Below are 24855 nucleotides of genomic sequence, written 5' to 3'. Positions count from 1 at the left end.
GAGGTGATCCAGGATGGAGGGGGGTATAGATGGCAGTGTACCCAGAGAAACCCTCCTAAACCCAGCCGCGGGCGCAGTGGTAGACAGGGTGGGTTGCAGGACCCTCTAGTGTGAGATAGCCCCCAGATGCAATCAGGCTGAAGGCCCCCATTCAACTCCTCTCCTCTCCCATCCCTCCCCCTCCCCTCTTTCCCTCCCGCTAGCTCACTCTGTCCTCCATGCCTCTGCTGCAGTGGCTCTCCCTCCCCGCTCATTCCTCCCTGTACCGGCTAGGGAGACACATACCGCCTGCTGCCTGCTGCCTGTCTGCCTGAGCTCCAGGCTCTGCTGTCCTCTCCGCTCCCTCCCCCCACATGCAGCTCTCCGTAAGGGGCAACGCTGACATCCCCCGACTGCCTACACAGCTCCATTGCTCTGCGGTGCAGATGCTCGCTCTCTCTGAGTGAGTTTTTTTCCTCTCCTCTGCTTGCTCTAGCTCTCAGGCTGAGGGATTCAGCAGATAATCAGTGTGTCGGCGAGTGAGAGAGAGCGACTGAAGCAAAGAGAGAGAGAGAAAGCCTGGATCAGGTGCAGGAGCCTTCCCTTCGTCTGTCTCTTTCTGTTACTCTCCCTTTCAGTCTGTCTTCAGCCTGGCACATACCGAAGCGTAGACAGGACTCATAATCCAGGAATAAGCCATCAATTCACTCTCCTTCTCTGGGACTCACCGCAAAGGAGGGAGAAGAGGAGGGAGACACTCACAGCAGGACTTTGCAGACTGACAAGTCTTGCTTTTTATTTCTTTGCTCGCTCTGCGTCCCACCTCACCCTGCCCCTCCCCTCTATCCCACCCGCACCCCTGCTTGCTCCAACACACACCCACCCAGAGTGTGTATCCAGGGGAGGACAGACAGACATACAGATAAACAGACGGACGGACAGATTGCCAGAAGGACGCAGTAGGATATGGAGTCCAAAGGAAGCGGCAGGTTCACTATGTCCAGGTTTTTGCGCTCAGGAGACACCGTCCATGCCAGTGTTGTCGTCACACTTCTGCTCGGTGAGTCCAAAAACTGACTTTATACTGGCCTTTTTCGTCTCCTCTCTCTCTCTCTCTAACTCTCTCTTGCTCTATCTCTTTGTCTCTCTCTCTCTCTCTGCACCCGTCTCCCTCCATCCTACCCCTGGGGTGCCAGCCAAATCACTGCAGGTTCTGCCGAGCTTGCAGAAATGTGTCCGATGCCGGAGGACAGGGTTGCACGCTCATTTACTTGTTGCTTGTAAGGAGGGGGTTTATTTGCTTACACGGCTCATGCTTTTCTATATCGGGAGACTCAGAGTCATGTGTTTTAGCCAGGTCAGGGCAGCAAGTGCTGCATCTTGCTATTTCACTAAGAGAGTGAGTGGAGGGGATGAATTTGATATAGCAAGGTGTAGATCCAGAGTCAATAAGAGGATGCCGGTAACAATGGATTCTGTTTAGCGCAAGTAGAATTATGGGCACTGCCAATGGACCCTGCCAAGTCAATGAGTGTGATAATGTCCAATGTTTACATCTTTAGGGGGGAATGGGGAGAATGATCTGTGGGACAAGACAATATTCATCTAGATGAGGCAGTGGCGATGGAAGTTGTCATGTGAGGAACACAGTGTAGTTGTCAAAAGACCGCCCTTTACACTGTCTCATCAGAGAAACCAGCGATGCAGATTCAACTACGCACTTCATTCTGTCACGGTACATTTACACATATCACTTCATCAGGGAGATATTTTACTTATACAGCTGACGGGATGAAGTGTAAGGTCTTAATACAGTGAGGGAAGTGTATAGGAATATATGGAGGAATATCTAATTTTGGGGGAAATATATTTGGGGGAAAATATATTTTTTGGGGAAAATATATTTTTTGGGGGAAAGTATATTTTTTGGGGGAAAATATATTTAATCCATCTTTTTTTAAAGTCAGATAATGAGCAGGCTGGATCAATAACTACCTAAATCATAGGATATCCATCCATTCTCATTCTCCTCAGTTTTCTTCCTGCAATTTGTTTATTATCCTTTTAACATGTTTTGTTTAGCTATGTACAGACTAGTGTGACCACTAACAATGATCCAACAATCACATGGTACCCTACATTTGTATGTCTGGGTGATATGATATATCATGATACACATTGCTCTATAGGTTTGCTTTGTAGTAGAGTACCTGACTGTTTTCAACACATAGTGCTGTATAATGTACAGTAATACAATATAGTTACTCAAGCTTTAGACCAACTAAACCCTACGTATTTAAGAATCCACACATGGTCATATCCGTTTGTTATCGCTAATTGTTAGCACCTACTGTAATATGGACACAATCCTTAGTGGGGGTAACCTAAGACTCCTCAGCATCTGGCACAGAACATCTTAAAGCAAGTTTTTGAATCTACATTAGCATAGAATTCTAAGGAGGCTAACACAGCAGAGAGCTACCGATAATAAATGGGCATTTGCATATTTCTTTGAGATGGAATGTGACATGATATTAGATGAGATTATAAGACGTCCCTGATAAGTAGCCTCTCCTGTCTGTGTGTATCCATGGCCAGTGTTCTCTGGATTCTCTGCCTGGCGGCTCTCCTTGGCTCTGTGTCAAGGTGAAATACAGGCTATAATACCAGGACAGGTCATTTTTTTACAGCTGGGGGGGGGGCGAAGGGTTAATGTTCATGTTCGTATATAAACCCCTAGCGTATAGTGGAGGGTTTAACCTCCAACTAAAAAGATTGGGTTCACATGTCGACCAGCCAGGCCTACAGTAGGGCAAGCCAACACCCCCTCGAGCCATCCATCAGAGACCAGGGAAGGATTTATAATGTTTTTGGCATGTTTATGTGCCTATATGTCCCATATAATATCCTTAGATCCTATGGTCATTCTACGTTGGCAGAGTGGAGAGAGAGACTACTAGACTACAGTATGCGAGATGTTAGCTGGTAGACTTGGTCTTTACATCAGGTGATGGATCGAAGGTCAGGGAATTAGGACATCTTAGTTCCACATCAGAATGTAGCCAAACAAACACAACAATATGAGGCTTAACACTTTTTTGGTTACACCGTGATTCCATATGTGTTATTTCATAGCTGTGATGTCTTCACTGTTATTCTACACTGTAGAACCTTTGACTGGTACTGTATGTATATGATGGTGTGTATAGACAGTATGGAGAGTATAGGAATAGAAAAGGTGTGAATAGCAGTCGTTCTGTAGGATGAGCCTTGACCAGAATACAGTATATACATCTGAAGTGGGTAAAACAGTATATAAACATTATTAAAGTGACCAGTGTTCAATAACTATATGTCATTTATATATGGCAGCAGTCTCTAAGTAACAGTGACTAAAGTTCAGGGCAGGGTACAGGGCAGGATGCCAAGGGGCAAGTTGAGCCAATGGCTACCATACCACATACAAATGATGATTATATTTGTTCAGTTTTATGCATAATATGCATAGGATTTTTGCAATATAGCATGCATATGAACTCAAGATAGTGCATTCTGTATTGGTACAGAACAGACATGCCCTGTGTATGCATATGTAAAACAGGCAGCGGTTTAACCCCCCTTGAGGTTCATGAGAGTGCAGCAAAGGAAAGGAGAGAAGGGAAAAAGGCCATTCGAGCAGCAGCAAATGATGAAAAAATAGACTGAATGACACTGAAGGGGTACATTGACAAAAAATAAAACAAACATACCTGGACGAAAGAGAGGCTATGATAGAGTAGCGGAGGCACATAAGGTCTTATCTGATGACATGGAGTCTGAGCTTGCTAAACATATCAAGAATTTCTCAGACCAGTTTCATCCCACTGGGCACAGATGTCAATTAAACGTCTATTATACATTGGTTCAGCGTAATTTCATTGAAATGACATGGAAACAACATTGATGGCGCTGACTAAGATTTCGCCGAAGAGGATGGCTGACGTTTTACATGCTCCTGACCAATTGTGCTATTTTGTTCGTTTTTTTGCAGTTGTTTGTAACTTAATTTTTTACTTATTTTGTACATAGTGTTGCTGCTAACGTCTCTTATGAACGAAAATAACTTCTGGACATCAGAACAGCAATTATTCACAACGAACTGGAAGAAGGTTTTTCCTTTAACGGGTCCGACGAGAAGGATATATACTGCTCTCCCGGGAACAGGCCCAAATCCCTGTCATTTGCGTGAAGAAAAGATGGAGGATTAGAGGATGCAGATCGGGCTGCCTTCTGAGAATCCGTAGGCGAGTGAGGTAACTCCCTCTGCCTTTGTTCTACTTGCTAGCATTCAATCATTGGAAAATAAAAATTGATGACCAACGATTACAATTATCCTACCAGCGGGACATTAAGAACTGCTAATATCTTATGTTTCACCGAGTCGTGGCTGAATGACAACATGGAAAATATAAAGCTGGCGGGATTTTCCATGCACCGGCAGAACAGAGATGCTACGTCTGGTAAGATGAGGGGTCTGTGTGTCTTTTTGTCAATAACAGCTGGTGCGCAATGTCTAATATTAAATAGGTCTCAAGGTATTGCTCGCCTGAGGTAGAGTACCTAATGATAAGCTGTAGACCACACTGTCTACCAAGAGAGTTCTCATCTATATTATTAGTAGCCATCTATTTACCACCACAGACCGATACTGGCACTAAGGCCGCACTCAACCAACTCTATAGGGCCATAAGCAAACAACAAAATGCTCATCCAGAAGCGGCGCTCCTAGTGACCAGGAACTTTAAAGCAAACAAACTTAAATCAGTTTCATCAAATTTTTACCACCATGTCACGTGCAACCAGAGGAAAAAAACTCTACACCACCTTTACTCCACACACAGAGATGGATACAAAGCTCTCCCCGAACCTCCATTTGTAAAATCTGACCATAATTCTATTCTCCTGGTTCCTGCTTACAAGCAAAAACTAAAGCAGGAAGAACCAGTGACTCGCTCAATACGGAAGTGGTCAGACGACGCGGATGCTGCGCTACAGGACTGTTTTGCTAGCACAGACTGGAATATGTTCCGGGATGAATAAAAATGGCATTGAGGAGGACACCACCTCAGTCATCGGCTTCATCAATAAGTGCATCGACGACGTCAACCCCACACGTCGACCCCAGACCCCGACCCCAATTAGGATTCCTTCTTAATGAGTTTGAGCGAATCAGTTGTGTTGTGACAAGGTAGGGGTGGTATACAGAAGATAGCCCTATTTGGTAAAATACCAAGTCCATATTATGGCAAGAACACCTCAAATAAGCAAAGAGAAATGACAGTCCACCATGACTTTAAGACATGAAGGTGAGTCAATATGGGAAAATGCAAGAACTTTTCATGTTTCTTCAAGTGTAGTCACAAAAGCCATCAAGCACTATGATGAAACTGACAGCCACAAGGACCGCCACAGCAGAGGAAGACCAAGAGTTACCTCTGCTGCAGAGGATACTTTCATTAGAGTTACCAGCCCAAATAAATGCTTCAGAGATTTCCAGTAACAGACACATCTCAACATCAACTGTTCAGAGGACACTGCGTGAATCAGGCCTTTATGGTCAAATTGCTGCAAAAGGACACCAATAAGAAGAAGAGACTTGCTTGGGCCAAGAAACATGAGCAATGGACATTAGACCGGTGGAACTCTGTCCTTTGGTCTGAAAAATCAAAATTTGAGATGTTTGGTTCCAACCACCGTGTCTTTGTGAGATGCAGAATAGGTGAATGTATTATCTCAGCATGTGTGGTTCTCACCTTGAAGCATGGAGGAGGTGTGATGGTGTGGGGGGTGCTTTGCTGGTGACACTGTCAGTGATTTATTTAGAATTCAAGCCACACTTAACCAGCATGGCTACCACAGCATTCTGCAGCTATACGCCCTCCCATCTGTTTTGCACTTAGTAGGACTTTCATTTATTTTTCAACAAGACAATGACCCAAAACACACCTCCAGGTTGAGTAAGGGCTATTTAACCAAGATGGAGAGTGATGGAGTGCTGCATCAGATGACCTGGCCTCCACAATCACCCAACCTCAACCCAATTGAGATGGTTTGGGATGAAATGGACTGCAGAGTGAAGGAAAAGCAGCCAACAAGTGCTCAGTATGTGTGGGAATTTCGTCACAACTGTTCCTCATGAAGCTGGTTGAGAGAATGCCAAGAGTGTGCAAAAATGTCATCAAGGCAAAGGATGGCTACTTTGAAGAATCTAAAATACTGTATATAATATATTTGAATTTGTTCAACACTTTGTTGGTTACTACATGATTCCATGTGTGTTATTTCATAGTTTTGATGTCTTCACTATTATTCTACAATGAAGAAAATAAAGAAAGAAATAAAGAAAATAAAGAAAAACTAATAAAGAAAAACCCTTGAATGAGTATCTCCAAACTTTTGACTGGTACTGTATGTATTTATATTCTGACATTGGTCGTATTGATATTTATTAATTCATTAATTTCAATGTTTGGTTTTGTACTGTTTGTACTGTTTTGTTCTGTGCATCACAAGCTATTCGCTGCACCTGCGATAGCATCTGCAAAATATCTGCACGTGACCAAGAACATTGGATTTGATTCGATTTTTTTTATTTTATTCTAAGCGTGTAACTTGAAGCTGCATTCAGCTCCCTATATGAAAGCCAAGTTTGCAGGATCAGACTGGGTGGATATGTGGTTGGGTCTGCTATCAGATAACGTTGACCATCAACAAGGCATTGAATTCCTGGAGGGGTAGTGATGCTTTATCTCTGAAATAGCCATGTAAACTACCCCGGTGGATATCTGTTGGATGTCTGTCGCGAAGCTAAAAATACAGTTGATTTTAAGCCGTTCAAATCATGTACACACACAGGACGTACTCGTCTTAAGCTACCCTTGCCAATACCTACATTCACACCCCGGTCTGATGTCATGACCTCTTCAGACACACGCCACTCTTACAGGCCCAATAGTTACTACAGCCCTGCCAAAACTGTAAGAATCCCCCCCCCCCCCCCCCCACACACACACACACACACACACACACAGGCAGACAAGCACAGGTAGAGTGAGAGCGAGTGACACACAGTTTTGAATGTCATCAACCCTCACCCACATACAGATATGTGCTCCCCAGACCACACACGGACACTCAGCACTCCTCCCCTGTGTAGTGTTACTGCACCGTGCTGACGGCCCGTGCATAGCAATGTGTTGTAATACTAACACCACGCGCGGGCATGGTTAGCGACATTGAAGTGCATGGATTAGCGTGTAACAATAGACTCCTTGCTGTGTTATAATGTTCGACTGAAACACTACAGTGGCACTTGTTTTTGTATTGCACGCCTGCCGAGGTGATGGGTTGAATTGCTGTACTAAAAGCACAGGTGGTTGGGCCATTTAGATTTACTGGAGGATTATGTATGTCAAGGTTATGAGGTGCATGTTTGATGACTTCAGGAATTAAGGTACCTTGGGAGAAGAAGGTCGATTATAGTTTATTTTAACTAGGACTGCATCAATGTTTTTCTTGGATATTTCCTAAAAAACCAGTCCAAATGAACCAGAAAGACATTTATAGCAGTTCAATTTTCCTTTTGTATGAAGGGTACGTTCTAGTAATCGTCAAGAGATTTCCCATGTAGGTTACAAGGGAAATGAGTTATGCCTGTAAATTGAGAGCCTGAATGCAGCACATAGAAGGTATACACCGAAGGGTCACGGCTGAGGAGTTGATTGAAGGCAGATGTTTGAATGAATTTCTATCCCTGGGGTTGGTGGATGCTTGCTATGGTGTATGGGTCTATTGTGGACTTGAATTTTTGTGTCTTCCTGTTTTTAAATAAGTTGAACAATGCCTCGTGTGCTAACGCAGTACGACAGAGTCCCACTGGAACTGGAAACCATCTCTAAAGATAATGGGAATGGATGATGCTCTCAACAAAAATGCTTGGATAAATGATCTCTATAATGGCATCCAAAACCATTGTGCTCCGCGTTCAGTGTTCTGTGATTAAGTTAGATCGCAGCTAAAGGTGGACTTGGCAACCTCGATTGACTCTTCCCAAAGTGGCAATGCCCAAAGGGAGGGCATATATTGGGAAATTGGAGAAATCCAAATTCTGTTCTTGTTCTAATGGGAGTCTGATGTCGTTATGTGGTGCTGCTGTTTAGGTTCGTTTCTTCGTTCTCTTGTCTTTCGCCAGTGTAGCTGAAGCAATGTTACCCACAGTGATCCAAGAATAATGTGTGCTGTAACTGAGGGGAGCAGTATGCCTGTAAGAGGGCAAAAGAGACAGTGAGAGAGAGGCCTGCTGCACAGGCTGAGTGTACTTATTGTACTTCACTGCTCTACTCAGGCTGAGGTTGAGGCTCATTCTCAGGTCTACGGAGTGACTCACAGGTTTCTGTCTGACTGCGTTATAAAACCGCCATATGCGTTTCCGTATGCAATAGAGATGCCTACTCCTGTAGTCACTAAGTGGAGGGCTGAAGGGACCAGCTGGATAACCAAGCGCCAGGCTAAGGCCAGGCGGCCACTAGTAAATGCGCACGGAGAGGAAGATGGAGGAAGAGAGGGTCAGAGAAATTGAAGGAGAGAGGCTTAACTCAGTGAAGAAGTAGGACCGTGAAGAGGGATGGAGAGACTACAGAAATAGATGCACTGTACCAGAGCTTAGTTACTTTAGGAGCTCCCATGAAAGGACAGATAAATAAAAGTCTTCCCCAGTGTCTGACCAAGCCTGTAGAGACACGTGGCGGGCACTCCTGCAACGAAGAAGAGGGAGACGAGGGGAGGAGAGACTAGAGGAAAAGGGAGAACCAAGGGCAGATGAATTATTAACCGACTTTGAGTTTTTAATGCAATGAAGGGATGCATAGGGCAGGGGTGAGGAGAGGAGGAACAGCTAGATAGAGATTCTGAGTGATGGTGGCTCCGAGGTAAAAGAGGCAGGAGAGGCAGAATGGTTGAGATGGGGAAGAGAGGGGAAGGGACAGGTGGAGTCACTTACTCAACTAAGAACGATAAATAGGGGATAGCGAAGTCAATGGAGGGCTGTGAGATATCACACGTGAGCTCCTTCTCATGTTCTTTTGAGAATGCATCACTCCAATGGCCACTTCCTGGGTTGTGAACATGCAGTTCAGTTGGGGATGTTTTGGAAAAGGGTGACCTTTCTCTATTCCCAACTTCCTTGGACTAGAAATTACAACAGAAGTTTGAATGGAGCATCTGACAGGAAGTTCCAGGTCAGCAGTTACTTTATATCAGTCATCAGTCCCCGGACGAGAGGAAAATGCCAAAAGGATGAGATTAGGAATATAATCCGGCCTTGTACCCACACAAACCTCTGCCTTTGTGGCTCATTTTTGGAATATCTGATCTAACTTTAGCAACTGGTATTTCCGCTTGGTTATCGGATGTGTGTATTCGTGTGTGTGTGTCTGTGGGTGGGTGGGTGGGGAAAGTGGGGGGGGTCGAGGACAGCTGTTCTTGATTTAATCTGAGATTAGCATAAGGTACCACATCTGTGATGCATTCACAAGGGCCACTAATGGAATCAGGAGAGGACAGAGAGGCTGCGAGTTTGGGTTGCTAGTCTAGACGTGTATCTTAGAGTACAAACAAGTAAACCCCTCACCGATACGCAGACAGGCAAGTTTAAGTATTTAGACGCACAAAAAATGTGCTTAGTCATGATATGAGCACCACGGTAGACACTAGCTCTTAAACTTCAAGGCAAATAAGACGTATCAGGTGAGCAGAAATATTCTTCATTCGATGGATATCACATGGTTGTAAAAAAGGAATGTAAAACTCTCAGACTACGATAACAGCAGTGTCACCACAATTTCAAGTTGACTGCATCAACAGACTAAACAGTATGCTGAGTCATGGCTAATGGATGAGGAGTCACGCCTTCTCTATAAACAACACACCAGTCCACGGGAAGCCTCTCTCTCTCTCTCTCTCTCTCTCTCTCTCTCTCTCTCTCTCTCTCTCTCTCTCTCTCTCTCTCTCTCTCTCTCTCTCTCTCTCTCTCTCTCTCTCTCTCTCTCTCTCTCTCTCTCTCTCTCTCTCTCTCTCTCTCTCTCTCTCTCTCTCTTAGAGGAAAAGATTGTGTGTGTGTGTGTGTGTGTGTGTGTGTGTGTGTGTGTGTGTGTGTGTGTGTGTGTGTGTGTGTGTGTGTGTGTGTGTGTGTGTGTGTGTGTGTGTGTGTGTGTGTGTGTGTGTGTGTGTGTGTGTGACAAAGTGATGGGAGGTAATATATTTGCCAGGCAGCAGGCAGGCAGTCGAGACTGGTGAGCAGAAAAGTGGTTCTTTAATCAAAACCACTGAGAGATTAGTTCTGTCCTGCCCTCCAGGGACCCACAGCACACACACACACACACACGTGACTGACCGGCCGTGCTGTCCCCAACCTAGCTAGCCCAGCACTGGCATCACACAGCGTATAGCTGCCTCAGAGCCCTTGAGGGCCAACATCAACAACACCACAAAACGGTTTCCTATGAATTGTGTAAAGATGAGGAGTAGATGAACAGAGAGTATGGGACAAAGAGGAGGGAAATAGAGTGCCAGTAAGAGAGAGAGAGAGAGGAGGCAGAGAGAGAAATAGGATATATTGAGCCGCTGCAGCATTTCTCTGCTGCATTACAGAGAGAGAGAGAGAGAGAAAGGACAGAGAGAGAGAGAGAAAGGGAGGGAGGGACATATTGCGATGCTGACCAGGGAAGTGTGCGTGCGTGCAAGTGTTTGTGTGCACCGTATGTCTATGCATGTGCATCCCTAGAAATAGGGAAGGGAGATTACCAGGGAAGGCAAACATGTAGTACGAAATAGGGAGCTTAGTTTGTTTTGCATCCGCCAGCTTTCTCTCAGGTACCCCTCGCTCCTTCTCCCTCTGCTTCCATCAGTCAGTTCCCTCTGCTGAAGTGTGATTGATGCTAGCCTTTGTCATTCTCTACCTCTGTCATTCTCAACCACAGCGGCCCAGTAAAAAGAACAATCTGTCAAGATGTGACAGTGGATTGGATGGGTATAAACTATATGCCAATAGCTCCAACTAGCCCTCTAGTTGGAATTCACACCATATTGATTACACAATGCGGATGACAGGGTTAGAGTTCAGATGCAATTTAAATATGACCGAGACTATTTGGACTGAAATATCTAGAGTCTAGGGACTAGGTGTTAGTGGCTAGGGGATAGGAGCTAGGGGTAGATTTCAGATGGGATATTCATAAAGTATGATCTAATGTGGTAATTGCCTCAGTTAATCGGTGCAATTAATGATCTGTTGAATTGTTAATTGTTTTTCTTAGCAAGTTGCTTTAAAATAGCTGTTCAATCACAGCCAAGGACAACTCTTTTAATTAAACAACCTTTTTCAGTCAATATCTTGTCATTTGAGACTGTATTGCCATTCATTGGCACAGCAAATGTTCTATTGATCTGCAATGAATTACAGTATACTGAACAAAAATATAAACGCAACATTCAACAATTCTACTGAGTTACAGGTCATATAAGAAAATCAGTCCATTGAAATAAATTAAGTAGGCCCTAATCTATGGGATTCACATGACTGGGCAGAGGCGCAGCCATGGGTGGGCCTGGGAGGGCATAGGCCCACACTGGGGAGCCAGGCCCAGCCAATCAAAGTGAGTTTTTCCCTAAAAAAGGGCTTAATTACAGACAGAAATACTCCTCTGTTTCATCAGCTGTCCGTGTGGCTGGTCTCAAATGATCCCACAGATGAAGAAGCCGGAGGTAGAGGTCCTGGGCTGGTGTGGTTTCACGTGCTCTGCGGTTGTGAGGCCGGTTGGACATACTGCCAAATTCTCTAAAATTACATTGGAGGCGGCTTATGGTAGAGAAATTAACATTAAATTATCTAAACAACAGCTCTGGTGGACATCCCTGCAGTCAGAATGCCAATTGCAATTTCCCTCAAAACTGCACATTTTAGAGTGGCCTTTTATTGTCCCCAGCAAAAGGTGCACCTGTGTAATGATCATGCAGTTTAATCAGCTTCTTGATATGCCACACCTGTCAGGTGGATGGATTCTCTTGGCAAAGGAGAAACGCTCACTACCAGGGATGTAAACAAATTTCTGCACAACATTATGAAGAAATACGCTTTCTGTGCGTATGGAATGTTTCTGGGATCTTTCATTTTAGCTTATGAAACATGGGATCCAACACTTTACATGTTGCATATATATTTTTGTTCAGTATAGAAAAAGGAAATAGATCAATGCCACTAACGAGTTGAATGCATTTTCTACAAACACAAACACAACCATCCACCACTGCAGCCACCACCCTTCGACACACAAAACCCCCTCCCAGCTTCCCATCATGAAGACATCTTATTTTTGTAGATCACAGAGCCGTGTCACCCGCTGAAATGTGAACACTCCTGTCGTAACAGACAGGGTTGGCTTACAATCAATTCATTATTGACAACATAAACTATTTTTCCTCTGCATATATTAATTTTACCCAATAAATAAATTCTTTGTCTTTCAAATACATTGTCATCAGCAGCTGTGTGGTTGTGGTCAGTAGTTGGGTTTTTCAGTAATTGCGTGGTCACTTGTGTGGTTGTGATCAGTAGTTGTGGTCAGTGATTGTGGTCAGGAGTTGTAGTCAGTAGTTGTGTGGTTCAGTAGCTGTAGTTGTGCTCAGTAGTGGCCAGTAGTTATTGTCAGTAATTCTAGTCAGTAGTTATGGCCAGTAGTGGGCAGTAGTTGTGGTCAGTAGTTATGTGATTGTGGTCAGTGGTTGTGGTCAGTAGTTACGGTCTGTAGTTGTGGTCAGTTAGTTTTATTCAGTAGTTGTGGTCAGTAGTGGCCAGTAGTTGTGGTCAGTAGTTGTGTGTATATGGTCAGTAGTTGTGGGGTTGTGGTCAGTAATTGTGGTCAGTAGTTGTGGTCAATAGTTGTGTGGTGGTGGTAACAGCTTCGCTCTATCCAATCAGAGCAGAAGGATCAACGTACAGCCCACCATTCTCTTTACAGAGAGGCAAACTAGCCAGGTATTTATAGCACGGCGCACGATCCTGAGAATGAGGACGCAGCTAGTGAGCATTCGAGATCTTCACTGTATCATTGCTGGTCGCCCAGACCAGGGAAGCATTAGAAATCTTAACGCTAGCTGTTCGGTCCAAAACAGATTCACAAATCATGGGACTTTGTCGTGCCATGTAGATGTTTGTCTCCCTCCGAGGCACATGTTGCTAGGCAACAGTTGCCTTAGCAGGCCTGCTCCCTCCATGGCTAAAGCCAGTTTGAGAAACATGCTAGCAAACATTTGTGCTATGGAACTAAATGAATACTGCACTCTGACCCACACAACTGCTTTGCTAGATTCATAATGCTGTTGTCAGACAAAGACAGGAAAGTTACTTTCAAAATGTGATGTAGTTGAATTGATATTTACAGCTGTTGTTGATAAGTCATGAATCTGCTAGCTTCTGACGTTACTGCATCTTTAATAAAAGCAGTCGATGGGTTACTAAAAGAGCTCCACATATTGATTGGTAGCATCTATTCCTGTTCTGCTTTCAGATTGCAAAATCAGAGAGGTAGAGGAAGATTTAATATGCTCTAAGTTTTGTCTGACTTGTTGGTGGAGTGGTCAAAGCGGTAGTTTGGAAAAAGTTTGGGGAAATGTATTCATGCAGTTAGATCGGTGTCGATAGATTGGTAACAGTTCATTATGTTCCAATTTCAGATTTGAAAAGCAGTTGTTGTCTCGGCAAAGTGGCCAACGTAGCTGATTTGTGTCAAAAATTGCATTATAAACTGGATGGTTCAAGTCCTGAATATTCATTAGCTGACAGCCATGGTATATCAGACCGTATGCCACGGGTATGATAAAACATGTTTTTCTACTGCTCTAATTACGTTGGTAACCAGTTCATACTAGCAGTAAGGCATCGCGGGGGTTTGTGGTATATGGTCAATATACCACGGCTAAGGGCTGTATCCAGGCACTCCGTGTTGCGTCGTGCATAAGAACAGCCCTTAGCCGTGGTATATTGGCCATATACCACACGCCCTCGTAATTGTTGCATTTACAGTGAATGGAAAGTTGAAAGTGATGATGTCACAATGAGGCCTTTAGAATGTTGAGGAAATCCTTTGAAAGTGGATGGAGGACAAAAGAAAAGACAAAAAGTTTTGTAGCTTAAAAAGTATAAAATATATCGTAACGTTTTATACAAGCAACTCAGTCCAGAACAGTCTGCACGTTTTGAAGTTTGAATGACATTTCTAGATTAAATGGTGTAAGAGGAATAGCGTGCAAATGAAAAAATATAATGAGAAGAAGTATGTTGATGATTTAACGAGGACTGGCTCTTGCTTTGCACGCCCCATTAGCTAGCTGAAACAAGCCATCTGCATTCATGCTTCTAGTCATTGTTGCTAGCTATCTGACTGATCAGAGTAACAACAATGCAGAGCCTTTTTCCTTTTTGTCGTGGCGTTGCCAACCCACTAGCCTGGGTGCAAGTCTGCTTCTGCTGACATTCCACTCCTTGCACTCCGTCTGTGTGAAGTGGAATGTTAGCAGAAACAGACTGGTACCCAGGCTACCAACCCACCCGTCTATTGGCAGTTATGATCACATCACAGTGTGTTAACATATTGGCCAAGTACAAACACATTCATTTCTTTAATTACCAGCCCCTGGTAACGCAGGGGCTGGGCTGAGCTGGGGTAATTGGCTGATGGGATTGCTTGGTTCTCCTGATCTGATCTATTTCCATGTTGAGCAAGGCTGGTGTGACTGCAGTACTATAGTCTTCAGTCATTTACCGTCCAAACAACACACTCACTCGTACCACAGGGTTGTTTACAGGCCCATACACCCAGCACACACACTCACTATCTCTTTCCCAGAATGAAATATTGAGATGGGACGAGAGGATTTAAAAATAGCCCCTGTGCAGTCCTCTCAGCCCTGACGCCAAGCCGCGTGGTGAGAATACCACCGCCCGCCGTGTTGCAGCGTGCCGCACTGCATGGCCCACAGGACCAGACAGAAAACAACTGGCCCTGTCTCTCTGTCTCTTTTTCCTCCTCCACTCTCTATCGCTCTCTTTCTCTCCCTCTCTCTCTGTCCCTCCTCCTTCTACCCACCCACCCACCCACACACATCCGTCCATCATTTTTCTCTTTTTGCTTTGCCACTCTTTCACTCGCTCTCCCTTGGAAACATACTTGAATAGGCTACTTGATTTGGATGCAGTAGAATACAAAGGACTCAAATATTTTGGAGATCACGCTGGATGCTTTGATTAGGGAGGCATGTTGACTCGTGATGGACACACACTCAAACACACAAACAAACACACATCAGGGCTATATTGGCCTAGGTTGACCAGCCAGGTCACCCGTTACACAAATCAGTATTCGACATCCGTTCGTGTCTGAGGACATTGGGCGACGACGTGGAAACCGGCCGCTAGGGGCAACAGTGAGCGCTGAAGGTTTCGGTTTTGATTTGATTTCCTAGAGCGATTCCACGTTGCAAGTTGAAATTCAGCAATAGAAAGTCATTTTTTAGATTTTTGTTTTAAGCCTATACCGAACCTTAACCCTTACCTTAACCATTCAGAGTTAATGCCTAACCTTAAGATTTCAGAGTTAATGCCTATACTTAACCTTAAATACTTTGATATTTGACGTTTGCAACAACAAAACATCGATGAATATCTAATTCTGACGTGAGACTGTGAGAGCTAGTTGAGGTGTGTATGTGTGTGCACACCTGTGTGTATTGTGCCCCAGTGTCAGCTCTTTGGGTAAGTGATAATACTAACAGCTGTTTAACAGCCAGGCCACTATAAAAATAGCTGGAGATAAGAGAAGAACGGTCATGTAGGCTTCTGCTGTTGGTGAAAAACAAATGATGTCATCACTCTTTCTCTTCCTCATTCTCACTTTCTCTCTCTGTAGAGCATTTCAATTTCTGTCTCCCAGTGTGCCAAATCGTTGAATCCCAAATTGTTTACTTACAAATCTAATCATATTCTCTCTCTCTCTCTCTCTCTCCTTCCCTCCCTCCTCCGTCCCTTCCAGGGGTATGGTGTGCTTCAGCGCTGGAGGTGTCAGTGGGGAAGGTGCCCTTCATGGAGGCGATGAACGGCAGCACGGTGCTGTTACCCTGCATCTACTCCAGCTGCATCGGCATCAAGAACCTCTACTTCAACTGGCACTACAACGACAACGGCACCATGGCGAAGGCACGACACCAACTGACACGGTCACCTCCCTCACCAACACGCCCTCAATGAGCAACGTGACCTCCCACTCATATCTCAACATCTCTCCCCCTCACCCCTGTTCTCCATTCCTCCTCTCTCTCTCTTCCCCCCGTTCTCCCTATCCCTCTTCCACTCCCTCCTCTTCTCCTCCCCCTCTCCCCCTCCCTATTCCTCTCCAGCTGTGTGAGGCTGTGATCCCTATAGAAGGTGTGGAACCACGGGTGCAGGTGTACCAGGAGCGGATAGAGTTTGTGGGCAGCAGTAAGCACAACAACATCTCCATCCTGCTGTTCAACGTGACCTTCGAGGACGAGGGAGAGTACACCTGTTTCGCCCGGAACCCCAAGGAGAAGAACCGTAACCACAGCGCCATCTTCACCCTGTTCGTGGTGGATGAATGTAAGACACTGCACACTCCCTGACTGCATACGACATATCCATTGGCGACATCTTCCTACTTTAGGTTTAGGCCACCCAGTCACCAGTCTTTTTGATGTCTTCAAGTGGAAGTAGGGGTAAATATCTGCTTCATTTGTCATGTGTCTAAGTTCCACATTGTATAATGGCTCAAGAATACCCTGATATCAGTTCCATGGTCAAGTGGTATGTTGCAGCATGATCTATTTATTGTCCAACCGAATGTGTTGATTGCAGTGTATACACAGTATGCACTAGAATCGATTCCTTGGAGGTAAAAGCTATATGGAAATGTATCCTATCTCCTCATGAGCGGATCAATTGATCTCCCAGCGCTGTGGTTGTGAGACGGATCCACACCTCCTCTATCCTTCCCTCCTTCTCTCTCATCGTCGCCTGGTAAAAGATGTTTGCCAAATTTGTTTTTTCTTGAATGTTTTACAGATACACCAGATCTTTGACGCATGACGTCAAAGATCTACATCAAATGACTTCTTCATATTCTCCCAGATAGAACGTACACCTGACTGTCATTATAGGGAAACAGCTGAATACTCATCTTATTGAACCCTCTCATCCTCTCACCAATCCTTCCTCCCTTCCACCCGCTCTCTGGTTATCCACCTCCTCTCCCCAGTGAAAGTGGTTGACAATACCGTAACCACCATCATCGTGTCTGTCGTTGGCGGAGTCATTGGCTTGATCATTGTTGTCATGGTGACAAAGACGGTGGTGCTCCTCATCCTAAAAAAGTCTGCAGAGAAGAAGTAAGTGATTCACAACTCAGGTGTATAAGTGATGGCAGAGTATGCAGTTAGTATGTATTATATGAGTGTGTGCAGCTGCAGGCTGGGAGCAGCACAGGGCCACAGAGTGGCACCCGTTGAGCTGTTTGGGAATTAAGTGCCTTCCTCAAGGGCATCTGAGATATTAATGCCAGCAACCCTCTGGTTGCCAGCTCACCCCCTTCACATTTTTCCCGTCAGCGCTGGGATTCGAACCGACAGCTCTTCGGCTACAGCCTCCCCCCTTTGAAACTGTCATGGACCATTGGTATGCATGCCTTTATTTTGTTTTGACTGTGTTGTAATTTGGTTTATTCTGATTGATTGGATGTTCTGGTCCTGAGGCTTCAGTGTGTTAGTAGAACAGGTTTGTGAACTCAGCCCCAGGACCAGCTGGATGAGGGGTCTCTTTTCTTTGCTCAGCTCTTGGCATTGCAGGGCTTGGTAATGATATGAGAGGGGGTCACTGTATTTTAGATGTTTCCAAAACTTAATTGCTCTTTATTGAGTTTTTATTATTAGTGGATATTGGCCTAATTCTGCCCTGCATTCATTGTAGTTTTCCTCTGAACATGTAGGATAATCTTACAGAACTCAGCATGCAGGGTTTCAATGGGGTGTTTGTCCCATTTGATGAAATCTTGTTTTGCAAGTGGACCCCACACCTCGCTGCCATAAAGTGCAATTGATTCAATGACATATTCAATTAGTTTTAGCCAAATTTGAATAGGTATTTCAATTTGAATTTGCTTTTAAATGGTGTAGAATGCCCTGCGTGCTTTCTCTCTCAGTTCATTCACTGCCTCATTAAGGTGTCCAGTTGAGCTTATTGTTAAACCTAAGCAATTGTAGTGTGTGCAGTACTCTATATAATTTGTACCAATTGAGAACTTTGGTCTAATTCCCTGAGATCTGGATCTTCTCTGGAAAATCATTATTTTAGTCTTTCTGGTGTTTACTGCCAGGGCCCAGGTCTGGCAGTACTGCTCTAGCAGGTCCAGGCTCTGCTGTAGGCCATGTGCTGTGGGTGACAGCAGGCATAGGTCATCTGCGAAGAGTAGGCATTTAACTTCTGAATTGTGGAGACTGACACCAGGGGCTGAGGATTTTTCTAGAATAGTGGCCAATTCGTTGATGTAAATATTGAAGAGTGCAGGGCTCAGATTGCAACCCTGACGAAGGCCCCGCCCCTGGTTAAAGTATTCTGTTATTTTCTTGACAATTTTAATGCTGCACGTATTGCCAGTATACATTGATTTAATTATGTCCTATGTTTTACCCCCTACACCACTTTCAATAACTTTGTAGAACAGTCCTGTATGCCAAATAGAATCAAATGCTTTTTGGAAGTCGACAAAGCAAGCGTATATTTTGGTATTATTTTGGTGGACATGTTTATCTATCAGGGTGTGTAGGGTGTAAATTTGATCAGTTGTGCTATGTTTTGGTATAAATCCAATTTGTCTTTTACTCAAGACATTGTGCTTATTAAGGAAGTCTTACATTTATAATACTACAGAAAACCTTCCCCAGGTTACTGTTCACACAAATGCCTCTGTAATTGTTAGGGTCAAATTTGTCTCCGTTTTTAAAGATTGGGGTTATGAGTCCTTGATTTCAGATGTCAGGGAAATAACCTACACTCAGGATCAAATTAAACAGTTTTAATATAGCCAATTGAAATTTTGCACTAGTGAGTTTGAGCATCTCATCTAGGATGCCATCAGGTCTGCATGCTTTTAAAAAATGTCTCTCTCTCTCTCTCTCTCTCTCTCTTTCTCTCTTTCTCTCTTTCTCTCTCTCTCTCTCTCTCTCTCTCTCTCTCTCTCTCTCTCTCTCTCTTTCTCTCTTTCTCTCTTTCTCTCTCTCTTCCTCTCCTCTCCTCTCACAGTAAAGAGTGCCTTGTGAGCTCAGGACAGGACAACACAGAAAATGGACTGAACACAGCCAAAGCGGACAACAAAGCCACACCAAAGGCATGAAACATGTGCACCTATGTATATGTACATATATGTCTGTACATGTATATATGTACACATGCAAATATATTGAACAGGCATAGAAAGAAAGCTATTATCAATGAACTGTTTTATCTTTATCTAATGACAAAAGTATAACATAAACCAACGTGAAATAGTATGTCAAATGTATATTTTAAATTGTGCTAGAGATTTTGGGGAACATGATAACTGATCAGGGCTGGATCAGACACTCCAATGACACACCCTAAAGATTGTGTATCCAATTCGGAGTTTATTGAGGTATTTATCCGAATCGGGGCAAAGCTTACTTTTCTGGAATCAACATCAATGTCTCACCAGTTACTCATTCATGTGCACTATGTAAAAACATCTGGTTGACGTTTATTGGGATGAATCTTGTCCTGGGGGCAGAGCTGAGCGGTTTCCGCTAGATTTAAGATTAGGGTTAGGCATAAGGTTAACAGTGTGGTTAAGGTTAGGGTTAAGGTTAGGTTTAAAACAGAGGAGGCTGCCCGGGAGGAGCTAGAGGAGGATGGACTCATTGTAATGCCTGGAATGGAAACGGAGTCAAACGTGGTTTCCATATGTTTAATGTGTTTAATACCTTTCCATCATTCCATTCCAGTCATTACAATGAGCCTGTCCTCCTATAGCTCCCCCTACTAGCCTCCTCTGGTTTATAATCAGACTTTTACTTTGAGGCTAAACCAGCTAGTGACCACCCTGCAGAGCTGCCTCCAGGACAATATTCATCCCAATAAACACACACACAGTAACTCACACACTGCCAAGTTCTACTAACTGCCACATTGTATACTCTACAACAGCACAATATAATCTGACCATCTCTACAGCTCTTTTGATTAAGAGACATATATATGGTAGCCTACTGCCCGATAGAGATTCTTTGTACTCTCTGCACACTTTTTACAGGGAGCAAACAGCTTCCCTCCTTTAACTATAGTGAATCTTCACAGTCCATTTTTGACAAAAAAGGTAATGCCTTTAAAGCTGATCCAGAACAAATTCCATACAGTATCAATTGTGCCTATTCAATGGGATATACAGTAACTAAAAGATATTCACCACTATGATTAACGACTGCTACAGTCGCTAGGGTCAAGACTCTTCATTAGATCTGCGTACAGAGTACAAATACTGTTCTTTGGAAGGCAAAGCAGTGGACTGGTTTTGAGGACAATGTCACTGCGGAGGAAAGGAATGTGATAAAGGAGAAGAGGAAGAAGGGTGTCATTGGAGTGTATATTAGATCCAGGCCGGAACTGGTTTGATTCATTTTTGCATTAGATGAAACACAGGTGCCTGTACTCACTTACTGCTCCCTTCGCTTTTAAGGAGCCTTAAAACCGCCATGAAAAACACACCAAAAAAAACATCAAAAACACAGAAAATATAAAAAGATCAAGACCTAAAGTAAAGACAATTCCCAGTAACCCATTTCCCTGTAGAAATGAATGAACATTTATGATGCTGCTTCTAACAAATAACCCATGCATTTTCTTAGCATGTGAATGTTGTTTATATATGCGACACGTCCATACCACAGGAACGACTGCTGTCTAGTGTTCTGTCATCACCTGGCCTGTATGCATAGTGGATCTGTAGGCTACTTGCAGTTTATTCACATCCACTTCTTTTGATGCAAACCCCCAGAGCACTAACATGTTAATGTGGCGATTAGCCAATAACAGGATAATGCCCTCCATCTTCAATACTGCAAAACATTGCGTCATAGACTCTGATGCCAACTACCAAGCTGGCTCATCATCGCTACCCCTTGACCTTGCGTAGCCTACAGTGTCCCGTATTCAAATCAATGGCCATATGAACCAAAAGGCCCACTACTGACATGCATGGGTTTGAGCTGCAGAATGCAATGCCTCTAGTACTACACAGGTCCATTGTCCGCAATCAAAGAGCTCCTTTATGACTCCGTCCCCCTCAAGAATGAATGTCATATAGCCTCGATGGGAAACATGTAATTCTCAAAGCGAGCATCTCAAACCAGGCCAAGCCATAACTTATCTGTTTAAATGTATCTATCTCATTTTCAACCTGTGTTTCTAAAGCAAATGTGTTACTTGTACATCCACATTTGTTCAAATTCAGAGGTGCCGTTTGAAGTGACGACCACACCCTTTTATACGTCTAGGTGTGTGTAAAGTATCATTGTCGTTGCAGAGCTGGGACTACACATGAATGTCCACTTCGTAGGGTTCACTCATCTGAGATGGAAATGTAATAGGCCTCTCCATCTCTGTCTCCTCGTCCCGAGACAGTCAAATGTACAGGGGTTTAGGGAGAGGGTGGTGCTGTAGACTTAGGAGGGGTGTTAATAGGAACCGTACTCGTGTAGAGTATCCTTATGAATATCTAGAATGTGGTTGATATGAGGAATAGAGAGCGATGTGCTAGTAGACTTTGCAGGGAAGGTGATGTTTGCCCGGTTGATCATAACCTTATTGTGTGTGGCGATAAGTAAAAAAACAGTTAGGTCGGGACAACTAGTCTGTCTAGGGATAATCCATTCTAGACCTCCCTCCTTCTATTCCCTCGCCGTGTTGAGGTTAGCATCTTTGGAAAGGTCTTCCTTATCACTTGACCTGCAGTACCTTTTATTTTGATTACCAGGGGCCCTGGTGACATGGAGAGCCAGGGAGTGCTTTCAGACAGAGCACTGTCATACCCACATCCCATGGTTGTGATTTTAATCCTATAGGGTCATTTGATGGATGTAGTAGTGGCACTGGACTTAACTTTTGCCATGTAATGTCTTAGCTTTAGGGAACACAAGGTAACATACATGATATCGCAACACCATTCCAGCAGGTTCTTGCAGAATCACAGAGGTTGAGATGGCAATAGATCACCTTGTTCACCATTTACCATCACTGCAGTTTCTGTATTCTATTCACACATACCTATGTTTAATGGAAGTAATACGATTGACAACTTTCATGTGCTGTTGTGGTAGTAAAACAGATGATGCAATAACCAACTCATGAAACTAGATATTGGGTATGGCGGTGTGCTACCTGCTTTATGCACTGATGTACCGACTGTTTGTATTGATGTGGTCCACGGTGGCACTCCTGTCCATTGTATAACCCCGTTGAAAACCAGTGACACACACAGACATCCCCGCGCGCGCGCGCGCACACACACACACTCACACACTCACTCACTCACTCACACTCTCTCTCTCTCTCTCTATTGGTTCCATGTAGTCAGTGAACCATTACTCATTTGACATTGGAGAAAAGCACACAAAGCCTGCCTCTGGGAGAAAAGCAATACTATTCAGTTGATCCTTGTCTGTCAGTGTCTTTGTATAATCAAGCCCTCTGTTGATGTATGTGGAAGAATCATGTCGATGAAGAAAATGATTCATAAGGCTAGTTATTGTATCCGTATCTTGTTGTTTGCAGATTCATTGTCCCTTCTGTAACTTTAATCAGATCTGACAATGTACAAAAATACCATCAGTATTTCTTGTGTTACTAAGTACAGAGTTGTCCTTCACTGTTCACTGCTTCAGTATCTCTAGGAGAACACTGGCTGTTCAAGACCCTCAGTATGAGCAGTTCCACAAGCTCTGAGCTCAACTAGCCATGTCTGAACTGAGATCAACAAGCTCCGAGCTCGACTAGCCATGTCTGAGCTGAGATCCACAAGCTCTGAGCTCGACTGGCCATGTCTGAGCTGAGATCCACAAGCTCTGAGCCTGTTTGTGCATGCCTGAGCTGCAGCAGTGAGCATGCCCAGTGTAGTGATCCTCTAGAGGCAGTCGCATAGCCGCAGTGATGCATTGTGGACCGCATGTTATGATAGACTAAAAGCTACAATCAGCTCAAGCCTGCATCACCGTGGCAACTCCCCCTGTGAACCAACGTCTCAGGCAACACAGACTAACAGCATGACTGGTAGTATTACGAGTATTATTTACAGCACAGTTTTATTAAGCACCATTTGATACAATCTTATCACACTTGCACAACCATGAAATGAAACAAATGTCATGTGTCTGTCGGTATTGATACCCTGTGCATCTTATGACAGTACACAGGAATACAGGAAGACTTCAATGATGTTTCACTGTTTTACTACTACAGCAAAAACCTGGGAATATGATACAGAGCTATATCTCACGTTCAATGTTATCAAAATACTTATCTACCATGGGAAATCCAATCAACGCTAATACATGCCATGAATTCTCTGCAGCTCAAATAAGAATACTCCAATTTGCTAATAATGCATTGTAGATTACATTGCCACAAGGTGTATGTATTCAATATAAAGATCTACAATGAAAGTCGGGACAGAAATATAAACATATCCGGTCCTCACATTCTCTGCTTCTTATATAATAGAAGTAATAATCATCTGATTTGATACTAATATGGGTTACCTGCGGCCCACTGCCAGAGCGACTCCTACTCACACTGCCAAGCCAAGAGTTTGTGAAGTCTGCTCTCTGCTTTCCACATTCCAGTGCAGAGAACACCCCCTGCTCCAACCTGCAGTATACTGTACAGTACAGGTCCTCTGGCCAAACTGCATTTTAAAACTCCTTTTCTAAGTTTTAGCCCACCAAGGCCAAGCAAACAAGCAAAAAAAAAAGTTGTATCTATTTGAATCCTTATTACAATGGGTGTGCATGTGTAGCCAACTGAAGCTACCCACAGCACAGTATACTCTATAGTCAAATAGATAGGAATTTACTCTGAACTCATAGGTAGCCAGGTTACTGCCTGTTAGGATCATAACACAGTTTTCATCCATGATTACTCTACTCCATGGAGCTGTCCAGGGTTCTGAGGGGCTGTTTTCACTCCCTCACTGGCCTCAACCACAGGGTTACTGTCTGTGGGTAGCAGTCCCTAGACGGCCAGGCTCGAATGGCTCAAGTGGCAGTATCATCCTAACTGATGTCTAAGTACAGTGCATTTGCTATTTGTTACTGGGGTTAAAGAGTGCTGTACTTCCATAATGTCTTGCTAAATTGTAACGACCACTGTCAAGCCCAAGCGGAGCATGAGGGCTAATGCGGCTCGTGCAGAGGAAAACAGCTCGCCCTCTCACCCAACAAAACACACACCCGCTTACCTGTGAGGCGGTCACTGACTGACCTGACTCAACCCCCTCAGTCTCCAACGTGATGCTTCCTTTAAGAACTATAAAGTGAATGTGCAACTCCCCCCTCCTACTCCTCTTCTTGTAATAATGTCCAACGTCCTCCCCTCTCATTAACTATGCACCCCAATTGTTTTTTTTCCTCTGGAAATGTAGAAAAATAAAAAAGGATATATATACAGGAAATAAAGGTTTGCATAAAAGGAGTTACTGTTGTGGATGTGTCCGT

At 44.0% G+C, this 24855-nt stretch overlaps 1 protein-coding gene across 1 annotated transcript; it reads left to right on the top strand.

The window, feature by feature from the left end:
* The first annotated feature begins 249 nt into the window (after window positions 1–249).
* Window positions 250–24832, top strand: LOC129821900 (sodium channel subunit beta-4-like). The gene is made up of 5 exons (XM_055879632.1): window positions 250–1039; window positions 16101–16264; window positions 16465–16684; window positions 17340–17469; window positions 19379–24832. Exons 1-5 carry the CDS (start codon window positions 946–948, stop codon window positions 19467–19469), a joined length of 699 nt encoding a protein of 232 aa, XP_055735607.1. The 5' UTR covers window positions 250–945; the 3' UTR covers window positions 19470–24832.
* The last annotated feature ends 23 nt before the right edge of the window (window positions 24833–24855 follow it).

Source organism: Salvelinus fontinalis, chromosome 24 (genome assembly GCF_029448725.1).
Source record: "Salvelinus fontinalis isolate EN_2023a chromosome 24, ASM2944872v1, whole genome shotgun sequence".
Lineage (NCBI taxonomy): Eukaryota > Metazoa > Chordata > Actinopteri > Salmoniformes > Salmonidae > Salvelinus > Salvelinus fontinalis.
This window is presented reverse-complemented; position numbering and strand designations above follow the sequence as displayed.